General features: G+C 46.0%; 1 protein-coding gene across 1 annotated transcript in view; it reads left to right on the top strand.

The window, feature by feature from the left end:
* Liph (lipase H) overlaps positions 1-23362 on the top strand; it is a 35265-nt gene extending 11903 nt beyond the window's left edge. The window contains exons 4-10 of the mRNA XM_052158949.1: positions 2358-2459; positions 4563-4652; positions 10655-10822; positions 12665-12760; positions 16395-16506; positions 20398-20571; positions 22071-23362. Of these exons, the coding sequence (XP_052014909.1) occupies positions 2358-2459; positions 4563-4652; positions 10655-10822; positions 12665-12760; positions 16395-16506; positions 20398-20571; positions 22071-22158 (830 nt within the window). The 3' untranslated portion in view covers positions 22159-23362. The remainder of the gene's footprint in view (positions 1-2357; positions 2460-4562; positions 4653-10654; positions 10823-12664; positions 12761-16394; positions 16507-20397; positions 20572-22070) is intronic.
* The last annotated feature ends 1062 nt before the right edge of the window (positions 23363-24424 follow it).

Raw genomic sequence — 24424 nt, forward strand, 5'->3', positions numbered from 1 at the left:
TGTGCTCACTGGGTCACGGAGTGGAATGTGAACTGTCACATTCACTATTCTTTCTTTTTTCTTCTTTCTGAACTTTTGTTTTCAAAAGCCCGTGCTCATTTTGTACCTATAGCCCATCTCAGTTCGCACTGACTTCATTTCAAGTGTCCAGTGGCTATAGGTACAGGTATTGTTTGTGATCGGACACAAGTCACATCCTGATTTCCTGAGACCAAAGTAGGTCAGGCCGACTCCTGTTTGTCCCTTCACCCTAGTGTCTCTTTGTCAGTTTCCTCTCTTCTGCTTCTCGTCTCCAGGTATAGCTCTTGGTTTGACTTCTCATTAGCTTCCTCCCTTCTTCTCCTTCCCTCCCCTCCTCTCTTCCCTCTTCCTTCTCCCTCCCTCCCTCCCTCCCTTCCTTCCTTCCTTCCTTCCTTTCTTCCGTGGTGCTGGGATGAATCCAGAATCTTATGTATGCCAGGCCCAGACTCTGCCATGAGTTACGTCCAAGATAAGGAGCCTACATTTTTGACCAGAAGATGTAGGGAGTCTGACCACAGTCCTTTGAGAAACAGTACAACAGCTGTTAGGTACCTGTAGGCCTGGACACTTGAAGCCAGTGTGAACTGAGATGGGCTGTTAAGTGCAAAATAAGCACTGGCTTTTGAAGATGAAGGTTCAAATATGTGTATATGCAAATATGCATATGCACATGCACAACACACACACACATACACACACACACACATTCACACACATACACACACACACACACGTTAGGTGACTGCTAGAAACTTTTAACTTCAAATGTGGATCCAGGTTCTAGAGCATACTTTCCCTCCATTTTATATGTCCTGGTATGTGGATAGCTCCCAACACTCTCTGCCTTCCCTGGTGTAAATGTTTTATCTAGATCTACAGAAGGCTCTAAGCCAGAGCACCTACTATTTATATTTTTGGCCCAAAAGTAGTTGGTGTTGTCTGATGTGAAGAGGGGGAGGCTTCTGGGTAAATTCTTTCCAAGGCTGTGGAGGTTTTTCCTACTGTGTTGGAGCCTGTTGTATTGAGGCCACCTGTTGGACTTGAGTGACTGGGAGTTACCTCACACCCTCCCACACCAGTTTCAGTTGGAGAGGACAGAAGAAGAAAGTTGGGGGTGGAGGGACAAGGAAGGGAGGGATGTTTCAAGGAATCACAAAGACACTGGGAGGAAACAGAACCACGGATGCTGCCTCTGGACTGTGCATGGAACATGGGAAGGGGAGATGTCCTCAGAGAAGCATTCGGAGGGACCAGGAGAGCAGTTGTGTGGTAGCACATGGTTAGCATGCATGAGGTCTTGGGTTTAACCTCCAGCACCTAAAACAAGAAAAAAAAAGAATTTAAACATATTTAAACATACAATGATATTCATAGGCTAAACTTCCAAGGAGGATACCCTTAAAAACCCTGTTTGCACAGGGCTCTAGTAAGTGGGGATTTTGTCAGAGTTCATGTCGTGGTTCTAGACTCTCAAGTGTGATTTTCCAGGTGTTTCACTGCTGTGGTAATAAAGCCCCGTTCACTCTGACCAAGACCAAGAATCAGTCCAGGCAGTATGGGATGCATTTAATGTGCCGATGATAGTGCGATACAGTCCTCTTCCAAACCTAGCCTCTCCAGATGGTCTCACAGCTTCCTGCTTAGTTGGCTCTGTTAGGGACTGAGAGACCAAGAGCAGATGGAGGGCCAGACTCTGGCCAGGATGCTTGAGCCCCTGGGAAGGTTGAGCCCCTGCAGGGTGGAGCCATACTGGCCAACCTGGCTTTGTGATCTGGTTCAAACGACTTAGTAAGTAAACGAAAGCTGAGAGAGTGGGGCTTCTGAAGTCCCTAGAATGGGGAAGATCAGAGAAGTGATTAATCCTGACACGCAGAAGACTGAAGCAGACAAAAATCCAGTTAGAGGCCAGCCTGGGCTACATAGCTAATTCAGGCGGGTTAGAGTGATATGACGGAGCTTTGTCAAGGACTGGGGGTATAGCTGGGTGTAGCTTCATGCATAAGGTCTGTCTTGGGTTTAATTCCCAGCCCCACAGTTCTTCTTTCACTCGCTCTGAGGGTTTTTGCCAGAGGAGCTTTTCCACCAAAGCTGACTCCCTGCTGAGTGGTCTCTCTCCCCCCCAACTGGGCCTCCTCATGGAGCCGTTCTCAGAGCTACTGTCAGAAGCTGTGGGAAAAAGCTACAGGCTGTGGACAGGAGTCCTGACTGCAAGATGAGATGCTAGTGATTACTCACCCAGGCATGCCCTGCAGCCTGTGAGCCACCCTCTCCGTGAGGGATGAAGAGAGCACTGACTCAGGGCGTGGGGCTGCCAAGCTGCTCTGCTTTTCTTTTAGGTCTTGACCCTGCAGGCCCTTTATTCAATGGGAGACCTCCTGAAGACAGATTAGATCCCAGCGACGCACAGTTCGTGGACGTCATCCACTCCGACACCGACGGTAGTGCTCCTGTCTTTGTGTGTTAGTGGCCCCAAGACATTCAGTCGATGCCACCCCCATCCCACCCCCACCCTGCCGCAGCTGGGATCTGGTTTGTGACACTTCCAGGGTGGCCCGTCTCTTTCTCTCATTTCCCTGGGCTGAGAATCCTGTATCTCCTGACCCAGAGCACCCCCGGACTACTCCCGGCTTTTAGTGGGTCTCCCAGACACGTCTCTTGACATGGCGGGTTCCTATCTGTCATTTGGTACAAGGGGGGTATTGGGGTGATGTTCATAGTTGGGTGTCAAGGCTACGTAGCAAGGATAAATATCTACTGTATCCAACTGTCCCAGGGATGAGCCACCTGGGAACTTGGGGAGGAGGGGTGCGGCAGTAGAGTGCTCACTCACTTAACTGTGCTTCTTTGTGGAACTAGAAGCTAACAAATGGAGGACCCAGGGCAGAGGACATAGCTCTGTGGTAGTGTTTGTGTGGTGTGCTCCAGCTCCAGGAAACAGACCAACAAGTCAGCCTGAGGTCTGTGAGGTGGCTCAGCCAGGAAGGGTACTGGCTGACATGGAACCCGAGGGTCTGAGTTTGGTCACTGGAATCCATCTGATACAAGGAGGTTGTCCTCAGACCACCACCTTCATGCTGGTACATGTGAACAGAAACACACAGACGCTACACATTTTTGTTTTTTGTTTTTTTTTTTTTAAATTACCCCTGATCCTGTATCATGGGCATGCCTGTGTGACAAGAAGTGACTGTTTATCTCTGGGGGAAATGGCTTTTTGTGGACAACTGCGTCATTACCGTGACATTTGAAAAAAAAATAGTTTCTTGCTTAAGTGCTGTTTTAAGGTGGACAGAATAAAACAATTTGTTTTTTATTTTTGATAAGTGAATTTTGAAGAAAAGAATACAAGTGTCGCAGTGAGGCAGACCCTCGGCTCTGTTCTTTCTGGGGATGCTGAGCCAAACCCAAGTCTGCCAGCCCCACCCTTCCTCTCGGCTACTTCCACTAAGCTCCCTCTGCTGTGTGGCAGACCTTATGGAACCGGAAGAGCAGAAGAGCGTGTGAGACACCCAGCTGTCACACAGAACCTCAAAGCAGGAAAACTACTATGATTGCTGCAGTACACTACACATAACATATACACATATATGTGAACAGTGACTTTTATTTTTTCTGAGGCTCTTGCCATGCATCCCAGGCTGGCCCACCATGATGCAGCTGACGCTAACTATAAGCTGCCAACCTTCTGGTCTTAGACCACAGCCGGGTTCTATGTTAACCTTTTAATAGAGCATGTTTTAATTATCTGGGGTTTATATGGCTAGAGAAAATAAAGTTATTGCATTTCTAGGCACCCACCTTTAAAAATATTTCCCTTTTAAATCTTATCATCCCAGATCCCCCTCTGTTTGAGACAAGGTCTCCCTCTTTAGCTCAAGCTGGCTTCAAGCTTGTAGCAATCCCCCTGCCTAAGCCTCCTAAGCACTGGTAGCTCAGGTGTGAGCCACCACACCTGTCTTAGGTTCAACATTTTTGTTTTAAACCTTTTATTTTTATCACTGTGGGTGTTTCGCCTGCATGTATGTCTTGTGTACCACATGTGTGCCCGGTGCCTGGAGACTGGGTTACAGGTGGTTGTGAGCCACCACGTGGTGCTGGGAACCTAACCAAGCTCTCGGCAAGAATAGATAGGACTCTTAACCACGGAGCCATTTCTCCAGATCAGATCCAAACATTTTAAGATTTTACTTGCTAAGTAAAAAATCATTAATAATTCATGGTGTGAAGATTTATCCAATGCAAGAAGAATCTCCTGGCATTTAGAGAGCTCTGACTAAATGTGAAGAAGAAGCAGGCTGTCTTGTCAGCCCTGCAGAGTCGCTTGTCTGAGCACAGTGGGATGCAGTCTGTGCTGTCTCTGTGCTCAGTCAGCCCTGTGTGGATGTGAGTGCAATCTGCGACAGCTTTGGGCAAGACATTTAAATAGAGTAAGGGCTGCTATGATAGCAACCAGGACCCAGCCACTGGCCAACCCTGAGGCAGGTGACATCAGGATGTGCACAGTCCCAAGCCCCAAGCGAGCCTTGTGTTTTCTCTTTTAGCGCTTGGCTACAGGGAAGCCCTGGGACACATAGACTTCTACCCGAATGGAGGACTGGATCAACCCGGTTGCCCCAAGACAATATTTGGAGGTAAGTGTTATCCTCTGTAAGACAGTAGTTTGGAAAAGAATATTAAAATATCTGATGGGGGGGATGCGGTTTGGAGGCAGGAGGATCAGGAGTTCAATCCCAGCTAAGAGGCTCTGTCTCAAAAGCAAAACAAAACAAAACAAAAAACAAATGAGCAAACAAATAAAAAACAACCAATAAATTACCTGATATCAATAGGGCACTGTAAATAGAAAACAGACAGCCTGAAAAGTGTGCAATATTTTATAATGTAATAGAAATATAAAATATATATCTTTATAGCAAATTTATATAAATTTGTATTATTATTATATTATTATATATTACATTTATTTATATTTAAAATAAATTATATTATTGTATTATAATTATATTATTATTAGATTATATGTTATATAAATTTAATTATATTTAAAGAAATTTTGTATAAAATACATTTATGTTTTATATATTTATATATAATATATAATGAAATATAAATAAATAATTTTATGATTTTATATTTTAAAACATATTTTAAATGCTTTAAAATGCAGTTCAATTTTTTTTTCAAGACAGGGTTTCTCTGTGTAGCCCTGGCTGTCTTGGAACTCACTCTATAGACCAGGCTGGCCTCAAACTCAGAAATCTGCCTGCCTCTGTCTTCCAAGTGCTGGGATTAAAGGTGTGCACCACCACTGCCCGTCTTCAAATTAATATTTTAATATTTTAAAATAATATTTTATAGAACTGGAGAGCTGTCTCAGAGGTTAAGATCACTGGCTGCTTTTCCAGAGGTCTTGAGTTCAATTCCCAGCAATCACATGGTGGCTCATAACCATCTATAATGGGATCTGATACCTTCTTCTGGTGTGCAGGCATACATGCAGACAGAACATTGTATACATAATAAATAAATACATCTTTAAAATAATATTTTAAAATATAAAATAATATTTTATAATGTAGTCGGAATATAGATGACAAATCACACATAGGAAGTCAGAGGAGGTGACAGACCCATAAAGGTGGGCGGAGGGACAGAGTTATAATCCTGCCCTCCCTACTTGCTCTAATTTATACCTCACCACTGCTAGAGAAGGGAAAACCATCTTGAAAAGCTTCTAGAAGGAGGGTGGTCTCAGGGCTTGAGAGGTGGCTCGGAGTGACAGAGCACAATACAAGGACCGGACCTCACCCTCCTGAACAAGGTGTGCAGGGCAGAGACAGGAGGAGCTCGAGTCCTTTTGGCTGCCAGCCTACGGCCATACTCAGTGAGTGACCCTGTCTGCTCAGCAGAGTGAGAGCACTTCACCGCTGAGCCACCTTTCCGACCCCAAGCCTGCTTCTTCTTTAAATGTGGCCTCTGGGGGTCCATGCTGGGTCATCTTGCTTGCAGGCAAGCACTTTGCCATCTGAGTTCTCTCCCTGGCCTCCCTTTTCTCTCTCCAGTGAGTGGTCGTCACCTTTCCCTTCCCCCAAACACACCATGGGCATCTTCTCGGCCTCCACCTCCCTATTAACCCACACCCTCAGTTTCTCCACACGTGCTTTTGCCTGTGGGGAGGTTGAGTTTGAGGACTTTTTCTCAGCTCAGTCTTTCCCACGGTCCCAGTGCTCAGTCCCACTAAGCCTGGCTTCTGTGAAATTCTGCCCTTCTGCGTTCTGGGACACCAGCTGAGACGCTAACCTTCCAATGGTCCCTGAGCTCAGGATTTCCTGAGTGTAACTCTCCCCAGGCTGTCTCAAGCATCTAGTTTTCTTCTCCCTTTAATATTTAATCTGCTTTTCTGGCTTCAGATTTCCCTCTGGAAACGGGAAGAATTGTTGGAAACCAGCTAAGCTCATCTGCCCTGCCTGCCGCCTGCCAGGCCGCACGCTTCTGAGGCCTTCAGTCTTAGCATGCCTTTCTTCTTGCAGCTGCTGCCTGTTGGTGCCCACTTGAGGCCAGTTCCAGAGAGGCGACTTAAAACCCAGGCTCGTCCCTTTCCTTAAAAAAAAAAAAAAATCAACAAAAAACAAAAAACAACCCGCAATAATTATCTGGATGTGTATGATTGTGTGTCCGTGTGTGTGTATGTAGGAGCAGGTGCCTGAGGAGATCAGAGGGGTCACATTGCCTGGAGCTGCATTACAGGAAGTCCTGAGCTGCCTGGTGCCGGTGCTGGGAACTGAACTTGGGTCCTCTGGAAGAGCAGCAGTTGTTTTATCACTGAGCCAGCTCTTCAGTCTCCTTCTTTCGCCTCTGCTTTTCCCCTTCTTTTGTTTCTGTTTTAGCCAGGGACTTGGCTCTGAGACCCCCGCTGCCCTGGTAGCCCTGGTGTTTATGACAAACCTCAGGCTGGCCTCAAGTTATGGCAATCCTTGTCAATGACTAAGCTCTCACTCAGAGTCAGAGATAGGGCCTTTTTATTTGTTATTTTATATTTTTCGAGACAGAGCTTCTCCGTGTAGACCAGGTTGGCCTGGAACTCAGAGATCTGTCTTCCTCTTGCCTCCTGAGTGCTGGGATTAAAGGCGTATGTGAACACCACCATGCAAGATAGTTTATTTTGATGCCAAAAACAATGATCAAGGCCTAGGAACATAGATAGCTACATGTTACCTCAAATCCGACACAGTCATAGTTTCATCAAGTTTACTTTTAATTTTTGATATTGTTTGTTTGATGTCTTTTTCCAGTTATACAATTAAAAGTTTCCCTCTCATCTTATTCCCCCTTTTCACCCCCTCCCATTCCTGCGAGAATTGTTCTCAACAATTCCTGGTTTCCTAGGGGTTTTCTCATTGAACATGGAGACAGCTTAGCATCATTCTTTTTGTTGTTGTTGTTTTTGTTTGTTTGTTTGCTTAGTTGGTTTTGTTTTTAGAGACAGGGCTTCTCTGTGTAGCCCTGGCTGTCCTGGAACTAGCTCTGTAGACCAGGCTAGCCTTGAACTCAGAAATCCACCTGCCTCTGCCTCCCGATTGCTGAAATTAAAGGTAAGTGCTACCATTGCCCGGACAGGTTGGCACTGTTTCAGAGAGTCCTTCACCTTGTGTCCACATTTCTCTGATTTCTGACACGCTTTCTCTCTTTGAAATAGTCTCTTGCAGCCCAGATTGGGCTCCAACTCACTATGTAGCTGAAGATGACCTTGAATTCCTGATCCTCTTGCCTCCACCTCCCAAGTGTTAGGATTACAGGTGTGTAGCAGTGTGTTGGAGCCTGGGTCTGTTTTTTCTTATCCTCCATCTCCTTCAGTGAGCCACACAGAGGCTGCTCTAGTCTGCTGTCTTACCCAGAAGTTTGACAAGAATGAGCACCGTGACCATAAGAACTGCAGTTTGGCCCTTGACCTTTGGAGTTGCTGGTGTTGTCAGTACTGGCCAATGACAGATTTCAGAAACTCCTCACATAACTTCCATTTTAACCCTGAGTAGGAACAGGTTCCACAACTCAGCAGAATAGTGTAAACTGTGCTTTCTCACCATCTACCAGACTCTAGAGAATGCATGCCTGGCAGCCTTCTAGAATCCACAAAAGTGAACAAAATAGGCACAGTCCTCATTTACAAAGGAACTATAGTTATTCTATAAAGGAGAGAAACATATTTTTTTTAGAAAATGATTAAAAATTTATTTTATTTTACTTTTTTAAAACTGCATGTATTATTTAAAGATTTATTTATCTCTATGTATGTGAGAACACTGTAGCTATCTTCAGACATGCCTGAAGAGGGCATCAGATCCCATTACAGATGGTTGTAAGCCACCATGTGGTTGCTGGGAATTGAACTCAGGACCTCTGGAAGAGTAGTCAGCGCTCTTAACTGCTGAGCCACCTCTCTAGCCCTTAAAAATTTATTTATGTATATGTGTGTGTGTGTGTGTGTGTGTGTGTGTGTGTAACCCTCAGAGGACAGAGGAGGGGGTCAGATCCCCTAGAGCTGGAGTACAGGCAGTTTTGAGTTGCCTGCAATGGGTATTAGGAACTAAACTCAGGTCCTTGGCAAGAGCAGCAAGAACAGTTAAGTGCTCTTAATCACTGAGACAACTCTCCAGACCTAGAAAGTAGCTCTTTTTTTTTTCTTTTGGTTTTTCGTATTTGGTTTTTTGAGACAGGTTTCTCTGTATAGCCCTGGCTGTCCTGGAACTCACTCTGTAGACCAGCCTGGCCTCGAACTCAGAAATCCGCCTGTCTCTGCCTCCCCGAGTGCTGGGATTACAGGCGTGCGCCACCACTGCCCAGCTAGAAAGTAGTTCTTGATGAGAACTAATGTTGATATTTAATGGTGAGTGGTGAGTTTTCTGAGAGCTCACAAGCTGGCCAGATGTATTGGTGCACTCCTGGGATTCTAGCACTCAAGAGGCAGAGGCAGAAGGATAATGGGTTTGGGGATAGTTTGGATAACGCATTGAGCTCCTGTCTCAAACAGTCCAGGAATCTGAATGGGGGTGAGGGTGTTAGATAGCAGAATAGGTTTATCAGAGTGGTTATGTTCATGACGGCTCTTTACATTGACCTTTCAAATTTTGTTTCTGTTAACAATTTCCCAAATAATAAGGCAAATTCATGACCAAGGCCAGTTTTGTTTTACTCTCCCTCTAAATAATAGGCAAGGAAAAAAATAATAATAGGTAAGGAAAAATTATTAATTAGTTTCTAATCTAGTTTAGATTTCTATTACATTTTTTTAAAAAAATGTATGTGTGTGGTCACATGTACCCAGATGTTAGAAAATAGCTTGCAGAACTCAACTATCTCTTTCTACCTTGTGGAACCCAGGGTTGGAATTCAGGCCATCAGCCTCAATGACAAGTGTGATGACAAGTGTAATGACAAGTGTGATGACAAGTGTGATGACAAGTGTCTTTGGCCTGTTCAGCCATCTTGCCAGCCCCAAGTTGTTCTTTGGACAATGATTTTGATGGAAAAAAATCATTTTTTGGTGACCTTTTGATTAGCACTGTCCATGAACATAGTTGTCAACCTGAGAGGTGGACACAGTTGTTACTTAGTCTGTGAAGCAACCTTACCAATTAGACCCATGCTTTGAAGTTCTTCAGATTCGCAGGTGTGTTGGGGCAAGGATCTCAATGTGTTATCCAAACTAGCCCCAAAGCCATCATCCTTCTGCCTCTGCCTCTTGAGTGCTAGAATCCCTCCTCTAAGTCAGCAGTGTTCGGGAGTGGCCCTGAATCCTGCATTTCATTAAGTATAAATACAGTGAGGGTATCCTGCTGCTCAAACATTGGATGGTAGTATGTGCATCTATGTGCATCTATGTGCATGGGTGGTGGTGATTTCATTATAGGTCCATGTGCCCTTGAGTGGATGTGTGGAGGCTGGAAGATGGTTTCCATGGTCATTCTCCATGTTGTTTTTTGAGGCAGAGTCTCTCATTGAACACGGAGCTCCCTGTCTAAGCTAGACTGGCGGGCCAGCAAACCCGGGAGCCCCGTGTCTCTACAAGGGTCACAGGCGTGTGTGGTGATGATCCAAACCCGGGGTTCGTGCTTGCATGGAGCCATCTCTGCAACCCTCCCTTTTGGTGCTGCTGGAGATTGAATTTAGAGTCTAGTGCATACTGAGCGAGCACTGTCAACTTTCCACACCCCCTTCTTTTTAAAGTAAGTGTGCATGAGCATTTGTGCATGAGTGTCTGTGGAGGCCAAAAGAGGGCATTGGATCCCTGGAGCTAGAGTTACAGGTAGTTGTGAGCTGGCAGCATGTGTGCTGAAACAGAGCTGGGGTCCTCTGGAGGAGCAGCAAACACCCTGAAGCACCGAGCATCCTCTCCAGCCCCGCACCCCAAGTTTGCCTTTGTTCTGACAACCACCTTTATTTGATTGACTCTCCGCCTTGCACTGGCCACAGTGGATTCTGTTTGCAGTTCTCACAGGATTGAGTGGAGCTGAGAACATGGGAGCTGTGCAGTGAACTCTGAGCAGCTGCCGTCAGACATGGCGGCGTTTGTGTAAAATGTGAGATGTGCTTTCCTGTAAATGCTGCAACTGCTCTTGGTCCCTTTATAATCAAGGTATGAAGTACTTCAAGTGTGACCACCAGATGTCTGTCTTCCTGTACCTTGCATCCCTGCAAAATGAGTGCTCCATCACTGCCTATCCCTGCGACTCCTATCGGGATTATAGGAACGGCAAGTGTGTCAGCTGTGGCGCTGGACAAATTGTGTCCTGTCCTAACCTGGGTAAGACCGCGAAGTTCCCATCTCTAATGTATAGTTAATTTGTTTTCAGTTCCCAGAGTCATTTGCTCTCTGAAAACTTGTCTCAAATTGTATTTACTAAAGTTTTTAGATAATCAGCTTTATTTGCTTACTATTTGACATATGGACTTGCTATTTAGCTTATGCTGGGTTGAGTTTACTTTGTAACCCAGGCTAGCCATGACACTGAGACCTCCACATGACCACAGCCTCCAGAGTAGCAGGTATTACAAGAGTATATCACATGCTAAACATTATATCCAACTTTTCCTAGCCAGTTTGTTCTCTGATCTAATCTAGTCTTGAATTATAGAGTGTATTAGGTTAGGGCATGACAGCATAGCAGGGATGATTGAGTCTGTGGCTAGTCTGGGCCGAAGAGAGAGACCTTCTTTTTTAAAAACAACATTAAAATACCACACACACACACACACACACCAAAGCCAAAATAAACAACAGTTACCATCTACCTAGTGTTAGAACCATCTACATGGGTTTCCACTGGGAGGTTATTGCAGTCCTCCTGTTTTGTCATGAAGAAGGAGGAGAAGGAGGAGGAGGAGGAGGAGGAGGAGGAGGAGGAGGAGGAGGAGGAGGAGGGGGAGGAGGAGGAGGAGAAACTAAAGAGGCTGCAAGCCTACTTAGGCTTTGTACCACCTGCTCCTGTTAGGACAGGAGAACCCACTCCATGGACACACTTCTCTGCTAGGAGAAGTCCACAGTGAGCCAGAGGCCAGGCCCAAGGCTGAGACTTGAGGGTGATCCCTTTACACAGGCTGTGGCTATGACTGCTTTCCCTCTACACTCTGGCTCCTGCATCCACACACAGGGCACTGTAGAGACCACTGAGGTATTTTCCATGGAAATAGAAGAAATGCTATAGGTGGTCAGGACTTCAGGACTGGTGGGCGATGAAGAGCAGTTTTACTGACAGAAAGAGGCTTCACTGGGCAGCCTTGTCTCCTTCAGGCATTGGCCTGTGGGAGACATTCATCTGCTCAGCGACATGGCTGCACACCGAGCCTATGCCCTGTGCACTTTATTAGCCTCACTTTAGTTCTTTAAGAAAGTCCTGGGGCTAGTTAGACCCCTGTAGGCTTATAATCCCAGGCATGTGCAGGGCAAGGCAGGTCCTGTCTCCAAAACTATATTAGAAAAACAAAAACTCCACAGTGGCTTCAAGGCCAGCCTGAGTAAATTAGCAAGACTTTATATCAAAATAAAAAGTAAAACAGGACTCTGGATATAGCTTAGTAGTAGATTTCCTGCCTTGTGTGCTTCAGTCCCTGAAATGATTTCTAGCAGGAGAGAGAGAAAGAGAGAGAGAGAGAGAGAGAGAGAGAGAGAGAGAGAGAGAGAGAGAGAGAGAGAGAGTATCATGTGTATTGTGTGTATTGTGTGGGGTAAAGAGTGCACACTCTGGGTCCTATTTTCAGAATAAGACTAACAAGACTTCGCAGTAGTGATGCTGTTTTAAGTACGGGTCTCAATCTGGCTTAATGTTGAAAATGAAGGCATTGCTGAAAACTATCCACATGACTAGTGTGTGTTACCCTGGTTCCCCACCTAGCTACCAAAGGACACAGTAAGGGGAGGAGTCACAGTAGGGTCATTCTACACCCCAGTTCTTAGGACCGGGACAACCAGCGAGAGGGAAGAACATGAACAGGATGCTCTTCATGGCCCTTCCCAGCCTTTAGCCACTGTGGTGGGGACTGGAGATGGGGTGGGAGGGAGCTGTTGCAAATGTAAGAAACTGTTCTGCTTCCTCTGTGGCTTCCATGTTTATGTAACACAGTTTGGTGCTTCTGGCTTGTTTTGTAGGCTACTATGCAGACAACTGGAAAGAGTACTTATGGGACAGAGATCCTCCGATGACGAAGGCTTTCTTTGACACGGCCGAGACAAAACCATACTGTAGTGAGTAGTAACTGTTGGGTGTGCTGTCTGACCTTGGCATTTTGGGGAGGACAGAGTCTCAGCTTTCTGGGTCCTTCCTGGAAAATGAAGATTGTGCTAGATAGAGCTATGGAGCTAAAAGGGCTCAAGAGCAACACAGCTTCTGTCTGCAACAGTTGTGTGACATTGGTCAAGCTTCTTCTCCCTTGTGAGTGTCACGGCCCAGTTTGGTAAATGGAGCCAATCACACCCACCATCTAGGTTATTAGGACTAAAGTAAGGCTAAGCCAAAGTGCCAGCATCCCAGAACAGTCACCGTCATCACTGGGCTCCTCCGGGAAGTTGTTTCTAAAGTTGGAGTCAGGGACAAACTGGTGAATTCTGTATGTGAATCAGTTCTGACCTACACTGGCTTTCCCGAGTCTGCCATTCACAGGCCTTTGCCTGTGAGTGTGGCCTACTTCCTTCCCTTCCCTTCCCTTCCCTTCCCTTCCCTTCCCTTCCCTTCCCTTCCTTTCTTCCTTTCTTCCTTTCTTTCTTTTTTCTTCCTTTCTTTAGGATAATGTTTCATTTACTTTAGCCACCTTTTCCCGTAGTCCCCCCTTTGTCCCTCTCTCCCCTCCCAGTATCCACTTGATCCTCCCATTCCAGCCCCACACCCATACCTACCTATTTCATTTCCCTTTCCTAATGAGATCTGTTTGTTGCTTTCGTCTCTTACTCTGTGCATACCCTCTGTGGCTCTGTGGATTGAAGCTTGGTCACCATCACTTAACCACCAGTACCCACATGTAAGTGAATACGTACCATAGTTGTCTTTCTGGGTCTGGGATTTTGTTACTCAGAATGATTTCTTTCTAATTCCATTTGCTTGCAAATTTCATGATGTTATTTTGTTTTATCAGCGGAGTAATACTCCATTGTGCAAAATGTACCACATTTTCTTTACCCGTTCTTGTGTTGAGAGACATCTAGGTTGTTTCAAATTTCTGGCTATTATGTACAGGGGGGCGATAAACACAGTTGAGCAGGTACCCTGAGAGCAGGTGAAACGTCCTTTGGGAATATGTCTTAGAGTGGTGGGGCTAGATCTTGAGGTAGATTGATTCCGATCTTCCTGAGGAGCCACCATGATGATTTTCATAGTGGTGTATTAGTTTGTGCTTCCACAAGCAGTGAATGTTCTAATTCCACATCCTCACCTCTCCTGTATCACACTACTCAAATCAACCCTAGTAATGTCTTCTGGGTTTCTGAATGAAACACACACACACACACAAAGAGGCAGCCTTTGTATTTTAATATGCCTTAAACAGCTCAATGGTTGGGCCACTTCCAAACCTACATGTGGCTAACACCCTCCTCTCTGATATTCCTGAGTTAGTACTTACTAAAACCTATGTTCCCTCCTGGCTGCCCCGGACCCGCAGCCCTCTTGCTCCCTGCTCAGCCATTGGTGCTGGCAATCTTATTTACCAATCAAAACCAACTGGGGGCAGGGTCCTTCAGCATCTTATGTGCAGATTCTCCTGCAATTTTGGGGACCAATTAGCATAATACAAGCAACATTAGCCCTAATCCACAACTTGTGTCAGTGAGTTCAAGGCTGTTCTCCACTTTATCTTATATACGGTTCAGTGTTTTATGTTGAGGTCTTTGATATATTTGGAGTTGATTTTATGCAGGGTGATATATATATATACATGCAGATATCTGGTTTGACCAGCACCACTTCTTGAGAATACTGTCTTTTTCCCCAGCACATATTTCTGGTCTCTACCAAAAATCAGGTCTCCATAGGTGTATGCCTTACATCCCGGTCTTCAGCTCGACTCCCCTGCTCAGTGTCTGGTGTTGTACCGACACCATGCTGTTTTGTTGCTCTTAGGGGTGGTGATAGCTCAAGCAGTTCTTTTATTAACCAGATATCTGGATTTTAGGTATCCTGTTTTCTTATGCAGCCTTGGCCGTCCTACTCACTCTGTAGACCAGGCTGGCCTTAAACTCAAGACATCTGCCTGCCTCCGCCTCCCAAGTACTAGGATTAAAGGTGTGAGCTACCATGTCTATCCTGATCCTGGTGTGTGTGTGTGTGTGTGTGTGTGTGTGTTTCCATAGGAAGCTGAAAATTGTCCTATCAAGAACTTCAAAGAATTGTGTTGTAATTTTGATGAGGACTGCACTGAATCTGTAGATTATTTTTGGTAGGATGAATATTTTTACTATATTAATCTTACTGATTCCCAAGCATGGGAGATCTTTCCATCTTCTGATCTCTTCAGTTTCTTTCCTCAGTGACTTGACATTTTTGATCCTACAGTTTTTCACTTGCTTAGTTAGCAGTTTCTGCTGCGGAGCCAGGGATGAGCCTGGTGGCAGGGAGTGGAGGGAGAGGTGAGGCCCTGCAGTTAGCCTGCCTGTTTGAGGGGAGGGGCTGGAGGTCAGGAGGATCTGTGTAGTCCCCAGGAGATGGGGGCAGGACAGGCGGGGAGCCCTCCGCAGCAGGTGGAGCCAGGGATGAGGCTGGATGATTGGGTTTGGAGCAGTTGAGGGAAGGTCAGAAAAACCAACCTGTTTTTGTGACCAGAGTGGCCTGCGGGCTCCCAGGGAGTCAGCCTGTGAATATTTCAAATGCCCCCAGATACATAGTTATATAACGCTAATATAGAAATAAAATACTTACTAAAAATAAATCATAAAGAAATTTGATTTAAAATAATTATTTGGTATATATGTATAATTTTACCATTTATTAAGGACAAAAGCACGTTTGTATTCTGATGAGATAGATGTGCCTGCTTATTTTACATAAGGAGCTAACGTTTGGCTAAACATCTGATACTGCTAGATACAGGACATCATCGGTGTTCTGCAGAGCTGATCATCATTCTGATTGTATAATAATCAGTAAGTATGTTGCTTTGATGAATCAGCAGACCAAACTGGTAGAAATTTTTGGAAATTCTGTCATCCGAAGATAGAATTCCTTTAATGGTTTCTTAAAACTATTTTATTTTCTGGGCAGTGATGGTGCACTCCTTTAATCCCAGCACTCAGGAGGCAAAGGCAGGTGGATCTCTGTGAATTCAAGGCCAGCCTGGTCTACAGAGCAAGGTCCAGGACAACCAGGGCTACCCAGAGAAACCCTATCTAAAAAGGCAAAAACAAAAGCAAAAACCAACCAAACAATAACAAACAAACAAACACAAAACAAAAACCAGATAAACAAAATGTGGATGGGTATTTTGCCTAAATGTGTGTCTGTGTGCCGTGTACTCAGTTCCTACAGATGCCAAAAGAGGCTTCTAGATCTCCGCAGCAAGTGAGAAACAACCCTAGTCACCATGTGGATGCTAGGGATTGAATACTGGTCCTTCTTACAAATAAAACTCAAGTCAACAATTCAAATATTTTTTTAAAGTGTGTGTGTGTGTGTGTGTGTGTGTATGTGTGTATGAAATTCAAGGTCATTCCTGCCTACATAATGAGTTTGAAGGACCAGGCCTGAGAAACAATGTTAGAGACAAAAGGGAATTCTTCCTTGGGTCTTTGCAGAGAAACTGTAGAGGGAGAGAAAGGGATCTTGGCTTTTAGACCCAAGCCTCCTGGGGAGCTCGGTATGCTTCTCTTACGGGCTTCTCTCACTGTTTTACAGTATATCATTATTTTGTGGACATTGTATCTTGGAACAAGAGTGTAAGAAGAGGGTTCATTACAATCAAACTGAGAGGCGAAGATGGCAATATCACAGAATCCAGAATTGATCAGTAAGTCGGTCTCTGGGCTTGCGTTTTCGGGCTCAGACACTTTTCTCCTTAGCAGCCGATAGATGCCATTCTCTGTGCCTGGAGGCAGGGGACACTGTTGCTCCTGGGTTTGCCTCTGCAGCTGGACGTGCAGTTGGTACCACGGCTTTCTCCTCATCTTCCCTCCACCCTTCCCTTTCTCTTCTGCGTGTCCTCCCTCTGTTCCTCTTGCTTGTCACTTTTCTTCCTTCTCTCTTCATTTATAGCAATTAAACAGTTAATAATAAAAACCATCCACACCCTCTCTAAGTTGAAGCCATAAAGGGCTATGCTAGTTTAGGTGTGCTGGTGGACTGCACTGTAATCACATCACTTGGGAGTCAGGGGCAGGAGTTTTGTGGCACATATGTGGGTAGCCTGGTCTATACAGGGAATCTACATCAAGCTGGACTTTTATAGCAAGCCTTGTTTCAAAAACCAAAAGGGCTCAGCAGTTAAACTCACTGGACCAGAGGACCCAGGCTCGGTTCTCAGCACCCACGTCGTGACTCACAAGCATCCATAACTAAGTTCCAGTGCATCCAGTGCCCCCTTCTGCCCTCCAAGGGCATCTGGGACGTACCTGTGGTGTACAGACAGACATGAAGACAAACACCCAATACATGCAAACACCTACAAGAGTGCGCAGACATAAGCAGTTCACACTGTACACATAGATCAGAACTTTAATCAACACTCCATAAATGCACATAATTATGACTTGTCCATACAAAGAACATAAATTTTTAAACATAGAGGAATATACAACATAAAAAAGCAAGTCCAGACTTGCTAAGGAGAATCTTGACAGGTTCTGTTTTTCAAATGTCTTCTTTTTGGAAACAAAGGTTAAAAACCAAGGAGGAAGTTTAGAAATATTCAGTCATTTTGTATTTTTAAAAATTTATTCATTTATTTGTTGGTTTATTTATTCACATATTTGGGGACAAGTTCTTAGTTGGTTTCAAATGCATGATCCTCCTGCCTCAGCTTCCCGAGTGCTGGGACTTCAGATGTGTGCCCCTATCACTGGCCCTAATTTTCAGTTTTCTTTTTTTTTTATTTGATATATTTTTTATTTACATTTCAAATGATTTCCCCTTTTCTAGCCCCCCACTACCCGAAAGTCCCATAAGCCCCCTTCCCTCCCCCTGTACTCCCACCCACCCCCTTCCCATTTCCCCGTTCTGGTTTTGCCGAATACTGCTTCACTGAGTCTTTCCAGAACAAGGGGAATTTTCAGTTTTCTATAAGTGCATATTCATATGTACAGTTTTTGTTGTATGTACATATAGTAATATGTATGCATTAATACTTTATTCTGTCACTTTTCTAATAAAGGGAAGTTGGAGAGAAGCTCTTTATTTACGCAAAAGAATGAGAGGGTCATTCATTCAAATGTACAGCGTCTTCCGTGTCTTTGAGGTGCTTGGATACATGCATTAAACACTAAACAGAAGGTCATGGGCAACTGGGAATTGCTTGTGGCTCCTTGTAGGTAGCTGGTATGTGTGGATGGATGGCTTGGAGTTGGTTTTATTTGTTTATTTTTGGTGCTGGGAACTGGACCCAGGGCCTTGGAAGTAGCTATGCTCCCCATGATACCACCAAGGCCCATGAACCTTCATCACGGAGAGTACATGCTCTATCACGGACCTGAACCTGAGCCTGAAGGTGCTTGTGCTGGTTAGTTTTTGTCAACCTGACATAGGCCAGGGTCATCTGGGAAGAGGGAACCTTAACTGAGAGAGTACCTCCTCCACCAGATTGCCTGCAGGCGTGTCTCTGAAGCCATCTCTTCAGTAGTGATTGACATGAGAGAGCCCAGCCAGTCTGCAGGGCACCGCCCCTGGCATGTGGTCCTGTGTTATGTAAGAAAGCAGGTTGAGCAGGCCAAGGAGAGCAAGCAGGTAAGCAGTGTGCTTCCAAGGCCTCTGCCGCAGTTCCTGCTGGGCTTGGGTTCTTGGATCAGTAAGTTCTCAGCAAGTTAGAGTTCCCTCAGTAAGCTAACTAAACCCTCTCTCTCCCAAGTTGTTTTTGGTTATTTCTACTACGCAATAGGAAGCAAACTATAGCAGTATCTTTGAAAATGCATCTTGGATTTATAATAGTAGTTTTGGGTTATCCAATTGAGTGTGTGGTACACATTGCCTGAGGAATTTCTAGCCTAGTGTAAGATACTCATACCACAAACTCCACATATGAAGAAACTGAGGCTAGAGACCTGAATAGTTTAGCCAGAGCCACATACCTAGTTGGTGTCAACGTGGCCAGAGGGGCAGCTCTGTTTACCAAGCACCTGAATCACTGTGCTAGGTCCACTCCTCCCACTGAACTATGTTCCCACCCTCATCCCCACCTCCATCCCCACCCCTATCCCCACCCCTGCCCCCACCCCTGCACTTGGTGTTTGTGAGCAGTGGTGTTTTTAGGGTTCCCCACAGATTTGTTTCCCATCTGATATCCCCATGTCTGGACTGAGCTGGTGTCAGTGCCCTTCTGGAAGGGCAGCGGTAGGGGGGACGTCTTGAGGACGTCCTCAAGTGGTACATGGATTTGGGCTGAGGTGAGGGAACCAAAATGGAGAGCTGACCTGGAGTCCAGCCTTTCAGAACACACAGCACCCAAGGAATCTCAAGGACACCGTGCAGTCACACACAGGAAGGGGCAGGACAGGCCTCTGACCAGATTCGGGCATTTACACCAGCAACTGCTTTCAAGTCTCCTTTATGTACATCGGAGAGCTTTTATTTTATACTAAGTGAATGTTGGCCAACTGTAAACCCCTAAATTGGAATTTTGAAATATCTTCCTGTTTGTTTTGGAACAGGGCCTCATATGATCCAGGCTGGTCTTGAGCTCACTAGCTTCATCTTCTTGCCTTCACATTTGATCAGGATTAAGGTCTTGGCCCAGTGAGTTGGGCAGCACCACTGGCTGCTCAGCCTGATGACCTGTCTGGTGGAAAGAGAGAATTCCCACAAGTTGTCCTCTGAGCTACATTGTGCCATGGCGTGCACACAGGAGGTGTGGTGGGAGAGAAAGAGAAATAATAAATGTAATTTCAAATAGTTATATATTAAAAGCTAAACTTTAAGAAAGAGAAAAAGAAAATTCAAGATGGAGACCTTGGGCAGGCCGAATGCTGAGAACATTGGGTTGGATCTCCATAGCTCCATTCTGTGAGCCCTCTGCCGCTGATCCAGGCGATCTCTCGGTTTGATCCAGTAGGAGCCTTAACATCTTCAATGCGCATTTTTTGGCATTTCATTTTTTTAATGGTGAAAACGTGTATTTTGAATTTGCAGCAGGACTTAATTTAGATGATCCCAATTTTGTTGGCCAAATCCAGTGCATCATAACGTGGGACCCCGGCGGTGCTCAGGCGGCCCTCCCCGGGGAGTCTTTGCATGGTTTTTATTTCTGTGCCAGGCTGGAAAGGGAAGCCACAGCCCTTGGGTTGGGATTAGGGGGTTCCATGGACATTTGCTACCCCACTGGAACCTCATCTGAGCCTTCCTGGGGAGTGGCAGGGTCCTAAGAACTCTGAGCTGCTGCATATAAGCCCTACCACACGGAGAGCCTGGACCCCACTGCAGCTGTGGCTGTGCCCAGAGACACTGACGCCACCCTGAACACAGTAAGCAGTCACAGCAGCACAGGTCCCCAGAGCCACCTGGAGGTCAGTCACTTCATTTAGGCAGCCCTAAAGTCAGGGCTCATGAAAGTCCGCTTGGGTACGCAAATGGACCAGACTCGGAGGCTGGAAGCCACTTTCTCTCAGTACTGATTTATATTATATTCATTTTAAATGAATATATATTCATCTTATATTCTACATATTCATCTTAAAATGCCATTTCTTCCTTCCAGTGAGCCATCCGCATTCCAAAAATACCATCAAGTGAGTCTCCTCGCAAGATTTAATCGAGATCTGGATAAAGTGGCAGAGATTTCCTTGTTGTTCTCCACAAGGTCTGCAGTGGGCCCTAAGTACAAGCTCAGAGTCCTGCGAATGAAGCTGAGGTCCCTGGCGCATCCAGACAGGTGAGCCGCACGCAGGTCTGACAGGCTCCTGTGCGCTTCCGCCCTTCCGCCCTTCCGCCCTTCTCCTCTAGCTCCCTTTTTGCTTTCTGAGACAGTCTTATAATGTAGCCCAGGCTGCCCTCAAACCTGTGACAACTCCCCTGTCTCAGCCTCCAAAGGGATGGAATTTTTACTTAAAAATTTAGGGTACTGCAAAAATATTTAGTAATACAGAATTCTTTAAGAAGGTATTCATTGTATCTTAAAACAGAGACTTTTAATTAATTGATTGATTGATTGTTGGGGCTAGTACAGACCTGTATTTCTAGCTGGTCTGGAGGCTGAGGGGGAGGATCGAAGGTTTAAGAACTCAAGAGGCTACATGAGTTCAAGACAAACCTGGGAAACTTATCCAGACCCCATTTCAAAAACAAAAAAGGAAGAAGCAGAGTTTCGTGATTTGCGATCTCATCACATGCAAAGTCCAGGCAGGAGGATGAAGAGAGAAGCAGAGAACCTGGGTTAGATTCTCAGCACCCACATGGTGCCTTGCAGCCATTGAGAAACTCCAGCTGGAGAGGAACCTGATGCCCTCATTTGACCTGCACAGGTGCCAGGCACACACGTGGTCCACACACACACAAGCAGGCACAAAACTCGTACACATAAATAAGATAAATCTGTAACAAACGAGTGGAGTAGAGTTGAGTGGAATTTCATACCCCCTCTCCTGCTCATGACTGCCTTCCCTAGCCATGGTGAGCTGAATGTGCTTGGCCCATGGGAAGTGGCACTATTAGGAGGTGTGGCCTTGTTGGAGGAGGTATGTCACTGTGGGGGTGGGTTTGAGGTTCCATTGAGTGCAGAAGAGAGCCTCCTCCTGGCTACCTGAGGAAGACTCCTCTTGGCTGCCTTAAGATCCAGATGTAGAGCAACTCCAGCACCGTGTCTGCCTGCAAGCTGCCATGCTTCCTGTCATGATGATAATGGACTGAACCTCTGAAATTGTAATTAAATGTTGTCTTCATAAGAGCTGCCTTGGTTATGGTGTCTCGTCACCGAAATGAAACCCTAACTGAGACAGAAGTTGGTACTGCAGACTGAGGTATTGCTGTGATAGGCCTGACCATGCTTTTGTTTGGAGGAATGTAGATTTTGGAACTTTGGATTTGGAAAATAGTGGAATGCTTTAGTTAAGGGGCTTGATGGGCCATCCTGGTAGGACTATGGAAGACTTTGGTGCTGAGAGTGATTTGAACTGGGTGGAGCTTGAGCAAAGGATCTCAAAGCCTGCCTACACAGTGACACACCTCTCCAACAAGGCCACACCTACTCCAACAAGGCCATGTCTCCTAATAGTGCCACTCCCTTTAGGCTGAGCTTATTCAAACCACCACGTTAGCCTGTTGCATTAGAAACTGCTGCTCTACAAGACCACACCGAAAGGAGGTGATGAGGCTTCCCTGGCTACACTGGCAGGTTTGTGTGAGCTCACTGACAAAGGTCTTCTGTTTCCCTAGGCCTCACTTGTGTCGATATGATCTCGTCCTTATGGAGAATGTGGAGACATTCTTCCAACCTATCCCGTGCTCCAAGTCGCAGTTGTAGTTGCTGTTAAGACCTGTGGGCAATGGTGACGTCAGGATCTCTACAACCACAGGCTTTTAGTGCCTCGCCCTGCTGCGTCCTGAAGGCTCCCAAAGCGCGGGGAAGAAAACCAAGGTTATTTTCGGCTGTGTTCCAAGGATGTCACATCACAAAATGTCAAAGGACCTGTGGTTATGAAACAGCCCTGGGAGGGGAGCCCCTAACTAGGGCGAGACAGAAATAGCTGAGCTCCCTACAGCGGAGCACTCAGGCTGGCTGCATCCTGAGGCCTCGCTTGTTCCCAACTGTCAGATCTGCTGCCTGTCACACCACACCCTCAGGGCCGTGGGGCAAGCATCTAAGGGAGAAGTGCAGCTGGAAGGCCCCACCAGGAATCTGTGCTCCCTCTGCCAGCCTGGCGTGCACTGGACCGGACTGCCTCCCGGGAACTGTGGGGTGGGAGGGCCAGCCTGTGAAGGGTTTATGAAGTCCCTTGGGTCCCTTGCCTGGACTACTGTGAACATGCCTTATTTTGATAGGGTTTAGCTTTTACGTAAAGATACACATAAAAATCTCTCTTTTTCAACACCAGCTTTCCTCTTGGACTGTTTGCCTTGGGGCGACAAGAAGGCTCTGGCTTAGTCCAGCCTTTTCTAAAGGGATGCTGAAGGCCAGAGGTATGGGATGGGCTCATAACCCCTAGGCCTGTGCTGCTAAGTGGAAGAAGAAAGAAAAAACAGGGGTAGCATTGCAGCAGTGGCCTGGGCAGAGGAAAGGCTGGAGGGAAACTGGCCTGCTTTCACTGAAGTTGCAAAAGTGTCAATTACAGGGTTGTTTTTCTGCTCTGGGATTGATGTGCTAAGTGCACAGAGCCCTGTTCTCAGCTTCAGAGATTTTTTAAAAAAACAGTCCTTAAGACTGTTTTCTTAAGAAAAAGAAACAAAAACAAAAACAAAAACAAAAGCTGGGTGGTGGTGGCACACACCTCTAGCCCCAGCACTTGAGAGGAGAGGCAGGCAGATCTCTGTGAGTTCGAGGCCAGCCTGGTCTACAGAGTGAGTTCCAGGACAACCAGGGCTACACAGAGAAATTCTGTCTCCAAAACCAAAACAAGCAAACAAAAAGTTTTCTTTCCTTCCTACTGGTGTAATCCATAATTATTCCAGGAAATTCTTTAAGATGTATAGATGCAAAATAAAAATAAACCGTGCACCTGTTACAAGGATTAATGTCAATCTTAGATTTGTTGCTCAGGCTTGTGGGGCTCCTCAGATTCAGAGTATAGCCACAGCCCCCCTAGACTTGTGGGGTTCATCAGATTCAGAGTATAGCCACAACCCCCCTAGACTTGTGGGGTTCATCAGATTCAGAGTATAGCCGCAGCCCCCCAGACTTGTGGGGTTCATCAGATTCAGAGTATAGCTGTAGCCCCCCTAGACTTGTGGGGCTCATCAGATTCAGAGTATAGCCACAGCCCCCCTAGACTTGTGGGGCTCATCAGATTCAGAGTATAGCCGTAGCCCACCTAGACTTGTGGGGTTCATTAGATTCAAAGTATAGCCACAGCCCCCCTAGACTTGTGGGGTTCATCAGATTCAGAGTATAGCCACAACCCCCCTAGACTTGTGAGGTTCATCAGATTCAGAGTATAGCCACAGCCCCCCCCTAGATTGTGGGGTTCATCAGATTCAGAGTATAGCCACAGACCCCCAGACTTGTGGCCATCAGTCACGTAATCTTTCCACATGTAGATGGAGGCATCGCTATCTTCTCAGACCAAGACATAGGAAAAGAGACATGGCCTGTGGTCACATAGCCTCAAGACAGAGAACTCCATGTTAAGGAGTTACCAAGAGGCCCGGAGAGCATTGCCAATAAGATCTCCTTCCTGGACATTCCTCCCTGCAAAAGGTATATAATATCCGGTCACCCTGAGAAGTGGGGTATGGTTTTACTCATGCACTTTCTGCTATGACAATAAATGCCTTAAAACCATGGACTGCCTCTTTATCGGGATCGACTGTGGGGAGCCATGGATCAGGCCTTCCTGCAGAGCCACTGTCTGGTCTCCCGTAGAAGGCATCTCTCTCTGTGCTCCCAGCCACAACTGCCATCAAGCCTGCTGCCTATCAAACCAAGGCCTCTCCCCATGGGACTAGCTGGAGTTCCCTTTTCCTACCCCCACCCTGGCTCCTGGCTAGATTCAGCCCATGGGCCCCCACTCTCAGCTCTTCAGAGACTCCCAGCAGTGCCTGGGAAGTCCACGGCCCCAGCCTGTTTGCAGTCC

Source organism: Apodemus sylvaticus, chromosome 15 (assembly GCF_947179515.1).
Source record: "Apodemus sylvaticus chromosome 15, mApoSyl1.1, whole genome shotgun sequence".
In the NCBI taxonomy this organism is placed as follows: Eukaryota; Metazoa; Chordata; class Mammalia; order Rodentia; family Muridae; genus Apodemus; species Apodemus sylvaticus.